We start from the raw sequence: 12,516 nt of genomic DNA, 5'->3' as shown, positions 1-12,516 counted from the left end.
TTGCCATGCCTCTGTAAAATAGAAGCTAAATGCATGAATGAACAAAATGACAATATAATTAAGTGAAAAGAGCCTAGGTTATGTTTTACTTTGCAGATCCAACTATGCAGTTGTGAGAATAAAGGCAGGCAAATGCAGAGTTGTGTGCAACAAGGTTTCCCCCTGCAGGAAATTTCAGGCAAAATTCAAGATAAATTCTTAAGTCTGTTTTACAATATATTGTTATTGTAAGGAATGGAAGTATAATTTGAAATTATGCAGAGGGAAAAAACACCTTGTAACTTGCAGCACAAACACAAATTTAACATTAAAACTGAGGATAGAGATTATCGCAAAATCAAATATATGTATTAATGTGTATTATATGTACATTGAGAAAAAATAGCTTATAAACCTAAAGTACAATTGGTATTAAAAGGCCAAGATAATGCTAAGAAAGTATCCTCTATGCCATCACTCCACCATTATCTGCTCCATGCATTGATAGGCTGGATGAATCCATGTCATTTGGTAAATTGCATGGATGCAATCTGCAGCTGTAGCTCATCTTCTTCAAAGTTCAGCCTGTTGTGCTTTCAGTAATGATATATTTCATACCTGCTGTTACAAACAGTCTTTCAATAATTCATACTATCCTGCACATTCCAAAAAAGTTTCAAAGTAAGACGAGGTAAAACAAGGAACCAGCACTGAGGAACTGCACAAGGAGAGTATTTATGCAAGACTGAACAAAGAGAGGACTAACGAGCTGATTGGGAGCAGGTGTGAAGAGAGGAGTCTAGAAAGGAGCTAAGTAAAAGGAGACCAACACAAAAGGGCAACAAATAAAAACCTAAGAACTGAAATATAACCAGTAAAACTCAACAAACTAGGAATTAAACCGATAAAACTAAAAAACATGGAGCAAAGTAAAACTGAACACTCAAAAGAAAACATAACAAAACCCAGACTGTGACAAGGACAACCTCTTTAGCACCTCTAAATATCAGTGTCTTATTTATGAAGCACTTTAAAAGCAACATTAGCTGCACAAAAGTCCCGCACAACAAACAGTAAAATTAACAGTAATGATAATAACAAACAAAAACAATATAATAAAATCATCTCATAAAGATACAGATAATGATACTTAGATGCATCTCTTTGTGAAAATGTGATTAGCATTTTGCCATATATGTTATCTAAGAATTAAATATGTGTTAAAAAAAAACTTTTAAAAAAATTTCAGGAAAAAAAAACACTGGTAGATTTTACAGCCTGCTATTGTTTCTTCTGTCCAGGTAAAAACCCACAGGCCTACCATGATGCAGATTCATCTAACCTCTGAATATGTTTTTTGTAAATGTGTCTGGCCCTTATAAACTGATGCAAAACACAAGAACATTAAACAAGCATTCAGCTCCCATATACGTCTTTCAAACAAAATTAGAAATTCTTTAAAAGATGATGCAGAAGCGATATGAACATTGCTTATTTTAAGTAATATACAAATTTTTGTTATTTCAAACAGCAATAAAAACCAAGTAAGACACATTTTAAATGCTCTTTGCAATTATTAAATATACATACAGGGAGGCCATTTAGAACTCTTTACGAACATTAAAAATAACTGCTAAACAAACATCTGCACAACAATATTTTTTTAAATCGGTCAATGTGAACTATTATAAGCTTGCATGAACATACCATGTCACACAGCATCCTGTGGCGTCTGAAAGGTTAAAGCTGTTTCTGCAATGCTTCTGCTGTCAGCTGTGATGGTAACATCTGACTTCTGCACAGCCAGTTGACCTTACTGTGCCAACAGACATTATGAAGGACCGAAGACGCCCTGCCTCTTCCTCCTCCACTTCCCTCTCATAATTCTGCCTTTTTTTTACTTGCTATGCATCTAACAACAATCTCACAACATATTCTCGCCCCACCTCTTTTTTTTTCATGTCATGACTATTCATTAACCAGCCAGGCAGGTCAAGGCTTGCCCACTTTAAGACATATGAGAGCTATATTCAAGATTGAAAAGGCAAAAAACAGAGGTGTGGTTGGAATTCTGATTATGAGACACAGATTTATAAGCTACAAGATGAACCATGCCAAAATAAGTCCTGCCACCATTTATCTATATTCAAAAACAAATTCTCAATGTTTCTTTTTTTTTCACATGGATGTGTGGCTTAGAGGCCACCACCTGCAGAGTATTCACCTGCAAACTTAATACGCCTGCTTGTTAATGCACCCACACATGGACAAACACTATCCAACAGATGGCTCTAAAGTGGAGCAGCAAGGGGTTCCATGGGATTTCATGATCCCTTCCCCAACAAACACACACACACACACACACTTACACAAGGTCCCAACAGGTTACTCAGCATAGAAACAGAGAGGGAACGGGCTGCTGAATGGAGGGAAACTATATTGGGGGGAATTCTCCCTGAAAGGGAGGGAAAAGGAAAAAATACAAACAGCAAAAGCAGATGGATTTTTGTAGAAAAGGGATATGGAGGAGAAAAATGAATTTTAATATAAAAATATGATCCACCAACAAAAAAGCACAAAATTCCTCTTTAAACCAAAGAAAAACTCCTGTTCCTACCATCACATTGTCGTTCATATCTCTGATGTGATAAACGTCCATGGAGACCTCTGCACAGTTTCGGTGATTCCCTGGAGTGCTGGTAGAGGCTACTGGATGATCACCTCTATGATTGTTTGTAGGAAGCTCATAGTAGGTACTGTCTGGCTCTCTAGAACAAATATAACAGGGATATGAAACAATTACAAAATGCTTACATTCTGAAAAACTGTTTTAATGTACTTTAGCTTGGACAAAGATGACTGGCAATTTTCAGTTTTTTTCGAAAGCGTAAATTACAATTTTATAATCAGTGTGGAACAATTTAGTCCAAGTTCAACCAGTTTACATATTGCAGATTTGATGATGGTCCCAGTCTAAGGGTAATGGGTAAAATGGCAATATGCAGCAGAAATACACACTTTGATTTTGCAGAAATACATTTGCTGTTACAGTTAAAAGAATTTAAAGAACCAAGGGCCTAGTGGTTAGAGCTTAGGTGCTGGAGGTTCTGAGTTCAAGCCCCACTCCCACCGACTGCCACTCTGGTTCCGTGACTCTGGTTAAGACTCTTAACCCCCACACTGCTCCCCGGGCGCCGGACAATGGCAGCACACTACTCCCCAAGGGGATGGGCTAAATGCGGAGAGTGAATTTCTCCAGTGTGAGATCAATGAAGTTCAATTATTATGAATACATATTTTTCCCAGGTCTACCTATAAGATTGATGAATTTCCTATAGCACCTTTAAATAAAGACTTTGTATAATCTTTATCTGCAAAAACAAATGGAATCAATTTCCTTTAAAAGAAACAATGGAAAAATAAAACCTTTCAATAGATCAAAAAAATTATCTAGTACCTTGGTATTCTTAGCCAGTCAAAGGTTTATCACTTACAGAGAGCTCCACAGGTGCTCCAAGGTGCCTCCTTCCTCAACAACAGTAGACTGAGACATCTTAAAAGATGGACAGTTTGGTGAGGGGCAGGTTGCTCTGCAAAACACAAAGATCTTTGTTAAAGTTTTCTTTACAGATACTAAATAATAACTGAGTAAACCTACCAATTTTGTGAGGGGATTTTTAACTAGAGTAAAAGGGTACTCAAACTGTGATACAAATACTGGTGGTGCTTGACCTGCTAGCAGAACTCATGACACAGCTTGAAATGAGTTGCAAAGTGAATACAAGAGTACAAATACTCATACAAATGAATTAACTGTTTTGGAGTTTTGTGAGGAAGATGGCCAAAAGATAAATTATTCATAGATATTCATCTTTGCTTCCTCATAAAATTCTTAAAAGAGATAGCAAGTCAAATACTATCTCTACAAACTAAAGTATGAATTAATAAACCAGGAAAGGGTAATACTATTAGAATAGAAAAGAATAGAATAGGATAGAATAGAATAGAATAGAATAGAATAGAATAGAATAGAATAGAAAAATGGTCACACAAATATGGATCTTAGAAAGGTGTATAAAAATAACATGATAGTGAATTTTTACAAAAAATAGACAAATTAAATAATGTACTGTCAAGTGTTTTAACAATATAAAAACTGTGCATATGGAGAATAAATAACCAATATACAGCTATGGACATTTTTACAGTCATAGATATTTGAAAACAGCAGCACCATCAGAGATGTGCAAAATAACAGCAGCATGTCATTTAACTGACAAATGTAGACTTACCTATTCAACTCTGCAGTCTGAACTTGTGTTTAGAAATGACATCAAGACCAACTAAACTATGCTAACTAAGCTTGCGAACTCTTTTGCAACCTAATTAAGTACATTTCCCCACCGTGAAATCAATGAAGTCAAAACCAATAAATAATAGTAATGACAAAGAACTCATTTGTGCTTTGAAATGCTTTTGTGATATATTTACAAAGACAGACTGCATAGTACTGTGTACAATTTTGCATATTTTTGTCATATCAAATCATTAACAGCATATAAATATATTAGTATCAAACTATTTATGCTACTATTTGCTGTCGCCAAGGTGTAAATATTATATTATATTATAAATCTTTATATTATATTATCAAATATGATATGATATTATAATATATTATAATATATTGGATTTTTAGGTTTGGATGATCAGACACTTTCTCAGAGGTTTACACTGTTAAAAGTGCAAGTTCTTTGCTCTCCTTTTATCTGAACACCTAGAATTATGTTTTTTTTTTATTGATTTAAAATTCAAATTTCATTACTATTATTATTGTTTTACTGAGAGGAAAAGTGGAATGAATATCAATTACAGAATGTCCATGTGTCTTCAGCATTTATCGAACAATTGACTTAAACTAAGACCCATTTAAGTAGGCCTAGTTTAGATTCTAAAAATGGATCAAGTCTCCTGAAAAAAATAAACCAGAAGCCATTTTGTTAAACATCCATATGGAGTTTTTCTTTATGTCCTTTAATATGTTAGTCCTCTTGACTAGACTACGCCATTAATAGGACATGTAAATAAGCAAAAGCACATTTATTTTGGAAGCAAATTATGACTACCTTTCCCCCCCAGTGCTCAGGAGGCCTCTTAAAACACTGAGTTCATATAAAACATATTTACTGATTTTTTTTAAGTGATGTTGAGGGTTCATAACGAATAGAAAGTTTGGAAACGAGTTACCAGGAAGGGTGAGACACACAAAGAAGCATGCAAGCAGCACGCCTTCATTCAGGTGTGATTGCACTCATAGTCCCAGCGAGGTGCCACAGGGTACCAGGGGGCCTGAGCGAGTCCAGACTTGCCTCATTCATCGCCTCCCCATTCCGAGGGGAAGCATCTCCTCATCGCCCTCCGAATACCCGTCTTCTTTTAATATAACGACAACATCACATTCTCTCAATGGAAAACCATGAGCGCAGCCTAACCAAAGCTCTGAGGTTGTCCTGGAAAGATCTAAAAAAAAACAAGCTATGCCTTGATCTTCAGAACTATTTTTGCCTGTCATTTCAGGACTAGTGAACATTGTTTTTGATAAAGATGCAAACAAGTAGAAGGTTTATCGCAGTTGCAGAAGGTTTAATGTCTTGAATTTCACCTAAATCTTTAGTTTGAAAATGCAGAAAATGATCGCAGGTCGATATCCAGACATGGAAAAAGTTTATTATGATATAGATTTCCCTATATCTCCATCATGCATTGCACTGCGGAAACAAAAAAATAATAAATAAAACAAAATAATAAAATTAAATAAAGCGGAAAAGTGCAGGATTTTGAAATTACGCACTGAGAGAAAGGGTAAATAAGTCAGGGTTGCTATTGATTCAGCAATTTCTGCGAATTTCTAAAAGCCATTCTAGGACTATTTGTACAGGACAGTGGCGTGTTTCCTTTGCTCCTCACCTGATCGATTTAAGATATGCAACTCTGTCAACATCTGCTGAGCTAGACTTGTTTCTTTTGCATGATCTTTCAAAGAAACAGTTGCAAGGTCTGAGACAGTCACATAAACTGCGGCAGCTCTGTGGCTGTAGAGCGCCGCTGGCCCTGCGCGCATCTGGCGCCTCTGGAACAAACACAAGCGCGCAGCCAGGTGATGGGAAAGAATAGGAAAGAACATACCCAGTGCGCTATCGTATTGTTTACAAAAATAATTAGAAATATATATATATATTTTCATTTAAGTGGGTAGGAAACATTAACCAAAAGACGTCTCCAGTTAGTCCAGTATTAAAAAATGTTTATAGCTATAAAATTTTCTTTTTTTCAAGTGCTGCTTTGTTTTCCGCAGTTTTTCTTTACCTGTTTCTGCGTCTTCACTCCACGGTTACAGCACCCATGACAACAAACACTCTATACACGCACACTAACTTCCCAAGGGCCATTAAAAAAAAAAAAAAAAAAAAAAAAAAAAAAAATCAGTCTCAAATGAGCATAAATTAAATTTAAAAATTGTTTTAGTCTCCATCCTATTGAGCCCGCGTGAATTATCTCACAGGAGACTTAAATGTGCTTTTCATCTCGGTGAGCAATCTGAGTGCGTTTGATGTTTAATTTTTTTAATCACATTTGCCCGTTAAATGCTATATCTTTTATTTATAAAGCTATGTGTAAACTCAACTTGGTCTTAATATTATTAAAAGTGTCTATACTCAGAGTTTGTTTTCTATTTTTCTATAACGACTAAAAGTTAACAAAACGAGACCATATAAACTACTTTAATCAGTGCAAATGTTTTTATGCTTTATAATATATCGCTTTTAAAATGATTAACGAAATAGAATAACATAGCCTACATTAGTATTAATAACACAATAAAACCTAATAAACGTCGAAACACACTATAAATGGCACACAGAACTATAATTCAATTTCAACATAATATTAACCATCTTTTTAGAAGTATGTTTAAATGATCTAATGCTGAGATATGGAGAAATAAGGGCCTACCTTAAAGTTAGTCTTACTCCAATCCGAAGAACCAGGAATGATGTTGCATCCAGAACCTGTCTGTTTATCGAACATGCCAAGAGAGTGACCCTCCATAAAAAATGGAAATATGGAAAAAGCAAATAAACCAAACATATATCGACCGAATTTAGCTCTGATAAGAGCCGGAGAGCGCCATTGACTTTTCAGGGAAACAATATGAACCAGGAGTCAGGAGGAAAACTGATTTGCATCCTCTTCAGAGAAGTGATGGCTTTACTGATCGAGACCGAAGAGACAGAAGCCAAGCGTCTTTTTTTTTTTTTTTTTTTTTGCGCAGAGGGAGATGCGGTAGCGCGGTTTGGCCTCACTCAAGCGGGAAAAAGAAATCTTCAGTTTCCAAGAAAAAAAAAAAAATAGATATTAGCAAAGGGAATACAATTCAACGCCATTTTTGAAAAATAAACATGTCATCAAATAGTCAATAAAATACTATATTGCATTAATCAAGCAGTTTATAACGACACAAACCTAAATAAAGCCTAATTACAATAATTTCCATCTGGAACAAAAATTAAAACTATTATTATTTGTCTCAATTATTCTACAATAATGTCCCAGACAGAGTAAACTAAACATTCCGTACTTATTCCTGTTCTATGTTGACAAAAACGGACTTAGACACTGGCACATAAAGAAAATGTAATAGAACTACATTTCCCAGAACGCGGAAGTGTAGGCGCGCGTTGATTGGCCAGCACCGGTGTGTCGTTTTACTCTCATAGAAACAAATCCATCAACAGTTGGATTAACAGTATGCGGTTCTTATGCTTTCAAACAAACGGAGAACAAGGTTCTTTGGATTGTTTATGGAACGTTGTGCATCTTACAACCTGTTGAAGGAACTAAGGCCATCGGTGTCTGGAGTAGGTTTTGTTTACGGATCTGAATATTTGAGAAGGTTTGCTTAACCGCTCAGTAGTGCTACATGCTAGCAGGGAACGAGCTCATTTACATATAATTTAAAATAAACCCTAATAGTTTATATTTGCAGTTCGTGTCTAGGTGCGGTTAGTAAACAAACAAAAGTGTTACTAAATGGGGGGGGAAATAATTTATAACGTGTTTATTTTTTGTATTATCAGCATGCCAAAGTAATATCATATTCTGTTTTAGTCTTTGCACTCAGGATTTATGTTTGGATACTGTTTTATTTTAGTTTATGGGCGTAGCTTCCAGTTAAATTTGGTTCTATTTTTAAAAAAATTGCTATAAAAACTTTTTGTTTGTAGTTTCTAAATGGGTTGAACGGAAACATTTTGTTGGGCGTCTGGCGCCATCATGCGGCACAGATAGAGAACTACAATAGAACCTTTGTTTACATGAAGTAAAGAGTTTTTTGTACATTTTTTTAAATATTGAATTCAACTCACGTGTTTTCTCTTTACAGGAATAACTGTGGTTGTAAAATGAATTTCTCAGAGGTTTTTAAGCAGTCCAACCAGCTTTGCAAAGTTTCACCTGATGGAAAATATTTGGTAAGGGAGCAGATTACAGTTATCCTCTCATGTTAAACTATATTCATACTAGAAAAAAAATATAGTAAATTATATGCTATAAATATATATCTTAAGTATGATTTTTCAGGTTGATGCCAATCTTCTATATAGATAATCTAGAAATGTAGTTAGATATACTTTCTGTTTGATTTGCAGATAACAGGAACATCTGATTCTGACCTCTGATTAACTGATTGCTCCTCTGGTACTATTGTATTAGTGCAATTTTCTGCAATGTTTTGAATTTGTTTTTCTTCACAGGCTACCTGTGTCCAATACAGGCTAGTTGTGAGAGACATCAGCACTTTGCAAATTTTGCAGCTCTACACCTGTCTGGATCAAGTATCCCACATGGAGTGGTCCTCTGACTCTCTGTTCATCTTATGTGCTATGTACAAAAGGGGTCTGGTTCAGGTAAGAGATAAAGTTATTAAACTTAATCTGGATTTTAGGGGGAAAAGTGTAGTAAGTGATTCACAAAGGTTTGGTAGGGACCTACTAGAGGTTGAGAATCAACAAATTTGGTTTCCTGAGATCTGACATCTAACTCAACAAAAACCTAATTATAATAAAACATATTTATGCTGTATAACAGACAAAAACACTATGAGCAAATGGATACAAGCAAATTAATTGATGATAATAGTGTTGTTTTTTTTTGTCATCCCACCTGTTTTTAGTTGATTAAATTTATAGTGAAGCAATAGTTGAGTTCGGTCATAAGCAATCTTACCCATTTTTTTGAGGGTCAGAAGATGAAAATATGGGAACCACTAATCGAGGCCTCCTTTTAGCTGCATTTTAGAAATGTTACAAATTGATATAGACATTTTGTTCAGATTTGTTTTTCTAAAAAGCTCTCGAATAAATATATAAAGGATCATTGTTCAGAATTTTTGTATTTTCATCTCTTTTTATTTATTTTTTGTATTATTTGTAAAGTGACCTTGAGTGTCAAGAAAGGCGCTGTTAAATAAAATGTATTATTATTATTATTATTAATTGTAATGATGACAGTATGATACAACTGACATCACCTCTATCAATACACTTTTTACATAGCAAAACTTTTCTTTAATTTTTCTTTAAAATTGTGAACGATTTTCTTTTGTTCAGATGAATTTTAATGATATTTTTGTTTTCTGTTTTACTGTTTATTCAAAATTTGAAACGTTTTTTTTTTTTTTTCATTTCTTTATTCAAAGTTTTAAAAAAACAGGAAAAGATGCACACTTGTGGGCCTTATTAAATGTGAATGCTGTTTTTCAGCAGGTCCATGTTTTTTTTCAACTGGACATTGCAGGCACACATGTATAATTATTTTTTTATTTGATATAGATTATAGAGAGAACTACATATTTAGAATTATTTGCAAACTTTTTCCAGATTTATGATTTTGTTCCTTTAGGAGAAATCTTAATAAAGAGCACTTTAGCAGTTTGTTCCTTTCTATTATTAAGTAAATAAAAACTTAAAGGGAATTGAAGTTTAACAACTACTTTTGAAATGTATAATTGTTACAGCAATTTACTTGTAGTAAAATGTTAACCCTAACCCTATCTGAAATAAAAGAAATGTTTATAGACATTTTTATTGAACCCCCCATGCCCTGAAACAATAAACACTGGAATAAATACATTTAATCCAATTTAGTCCAACATTGAATCCAATTCAAGCATCTTACCTATGAAAGGGTATCCAGTGCCAGTCTTTCATGATTTCTGATCTCCTATGCGTCTTCCCAACTTTGAATCAAGTTTTAGAAATTACCGAGGCGTATGTTAGAAAGTCATCAACAGCTGCTAATGGCTATTCTTCTATCATTGTCTTCCTCGCTCCGGATTCCTCTTCAGGTGTGGTCTCTCGAACAGCCAGACTGGCACTGTAAGATTGATGAGGGCTCAATCGGACTAGTCTCCTCACGCTGGAGTCCAGACGGACGTCACATTCTCAACACCACCGAGTTCCATGTAAGTGTGAAGGTAGTTGGTTCATGTGTCCATGCATCTAATGGAAATGTTTTTATGTGTGCGCTTGTTTGGTTTCAACTGTTGCTGGCTTGTGTGGAAGGGGAGACCTGAAAATAGACAGACACCAGAGCTTTCCTTGACTGCCTCTACACCCCCCTGACCCCCACCTGCTGCATGTATTCAGCCTGATTTCATTCCTTCCCTCCTGTTAGCGTCCTGTCATACATGAGTCTGATGTACCTCAAACACATGGGTGAAATGTATGTGTGCTCTGTTATGATCCTAGTAAGCAAATTCTTTGATTAAATTTAAACTGCTAGTAAAAACAGATGAAACAAACACATGAATGTTTGTTTATGTTTGAAGAAAGGATTTGAATAGATTTAGCTAGCTGGGTAGACACATTAGTCTGTTGCCTGATGGGGTTTAAAGTAATCAGGTTACTTTCTTTATATGAATTCTTAAATATTGACCTCTTAGCAAATAATGAAAAACATTTTTTTCCATAACTATTTATCAGTGTAAGCATACCGTGAAGTCATATTTTCTTTATCTCAGTTTAACTTTCTCAAAAACTTGAATGTATAAAGTTTTATAAAACTGGATAAATCCATTCAGAGAAGGTATTAAACATAAGAGAGATTATATAAAACATCTAAATTATAGCACAGGGGGTATTAAAGGTGCCAATTTCCATACTATTATTTCACTCATTTCTGCACAAGTAGCTTACATACATTTTTAAATACTTGTTTTGGCTGCATTTGTTAGTAAATATTAGCGTTTTGTATATTTATCATACCAAGACCAAGTGAAGTAATTGATCCAAGAACGTCCCAGTGAAGGTATGAAAAGAGAAAATTTTAGGATCAAGTGTGAAAATGTGCAAAAATATATTTAATGTCAAAAGGGATAAGAGACGAGTAGCATTCAGAATACAGGATGAACATATTATTTATTAAAACGGGAGGTAAAGCTGCTGAAGCTTTCAGATTTTGCTGTCGAGTTGATGGATGTGTGAGTACTATAGACAGATTATGACGAATAACAACAATGTTTATTTCTACTTATCACACCTGGTTCAAAAATTTATTTTAGGCTAAAAAGGACTAGGTAAAATATTGCGATGAACAATCGGTGTTTATTTTCTTTTTAACTGAGAATAATTCTAGTTTTTGTGGTTTACTGCATTTTATAGGCATAGTGTATGACTAGGCCCCATTAAACAGTATTTAAATTGTTCAATAAAGCCAAAATTATATAATACACAAAAAAAATTAACATTTATACGATTTGAGCAAACTCTAACCATGGTTTGATGGTGCCTTCACTGGTAATGGTAAAAGACAGGTGCATTGGCTGATGAGTAGACAACCCAACTATTCTTCCCTCTCCTGAAAACAACACTCTTTAAACACAGCGACAAAGTTCTCTAAGCAGCTCAGTCTGCACTACTTTAAATCTATCAAATGTCTGGTGACATTAATTTTTCATTTTAAATTTTTTAGATTAGGCTCACCTCTTCCTGGCTCACCTACTCCAAAGAGTTAAGATGATGCTTATGGGTTTGATCATCATTTATTATAATGGTGCAAAGATAAAACTGAACCCAAGATACATCTGTATACTTTTGTATATAGAGGACTTTTAAGATCAGGTGAATCATTCAAGTAGTGATGTCAGGAATTAGCTCAGCTTTAACCCTGCATACAGTCAATAAGCTTTAACCAAGACAAAATAAACCAAACTATGGGATCATACACATAAAAATTGCCTTATGGGTGTGGACCAACTTTATATCATGAATAGACAAAAATGGAACAAAATGATAATTATGAACTATTGAAAAACAATGGTGTCAGTTGTAGATGTATTTTTTTTTTTATATATAAAGTTGCTGGATTTGTGAATGTTTTTGCAATCTTTAATATTAGTCTTCTTAATCTGGTGTTGTGCATTTCCTCTCTTCTGTGTCACACATTGTTTTTCTGAACATGCTAACTTGACATGCAAGC

General features: G+C 34.6%; 2 protein-coding genes across 4 annotated transcripts in view; one reads left to right on the top strand and one right to left on the bottom strand.

Moving 5' to 3' along the window:
- The window catches only part of tp73 (tumor protein p73), a 32,853-nt gene extending 22,485 nt beyond the window's left edge, over window positions 1-10,368 (bottom strand). The window contains exons 1-3 of one of the 3 annotated variants that reach the window (XM_015377793.1): window positions 10,216-10,368; window positions 3,474-3,569; window positions 2,597-2,747 (exon numbers count right to left, since the gene is read on the bottom strand). In XM_015377793.1, coding sequence (XP_015233279.1) covers window positions 2,597-2,747; window positions 3,474-3,569; window positions 10,216-10,247 — 279 coding nt within the window. In that variant the 5' untranslated portion in view covers window positions 10,248-10,368. Of the gene's footprint in view, window positions 1-1,686; window positions 1,856-2,596; window positions 2,748-3,473; window positions 3,570-6,993; window positions 7,164-10,215 lie in introns of those variants that run through there. The other 2 variants (XM_015377794.1, XM_015377796.1) reach the window with 2 other exon arrangements.
- wrap73 (WD repeat containing, antisense to TP73) overlaps window positions 7,752-12,516 on the top strand; it is a 16,543-nt gene continuing 11,778 nt past the window's right edge. The window contains exons 1-4 of the mRNA XM_015377797.1: window positions 7,752-7,898; window positions 8,423-8,510; window positions 8,793-8,945; window positions 10,385-10,501. Coding sequence (XP_015233283.1) covers window positions 8,442-8,510; window positions 8,793-8,945; window positions 10,385-10,501 — 339 coding nt within the window. The 5' untranslated portion in view covers window positions 7,752-7,898; window positions 8,423-8,441. The remainder of the gene's footprint in view (window positions 7,899-8,422; window positions 8,511-8,792; window positions 8,946-10,384; window positions 10,502-12,516) is intronic.

This window comes from Cyprinodon variegatus, unplaced genomic scaffold (assembly GCF_000732505.1).
Source record: "Cyprinodon variegatus isolate N-32 unplaced genomic scaffold, C_variegatus-1.0 Scaffold158, whole genome shotgun sequence".
Classification (NCBI taxonomy): Eukaryota; Metazoa; Chordata; class Actinopteri; order Cyprinodontiformes; family Cyprinodontidae; genus Cyprinodon; species Cyprinodon variegatus.
Note: the sequence above shows the minus strand (reverse complement) of the source record. Positions and strands in the feature narration are given on the sequence as shown.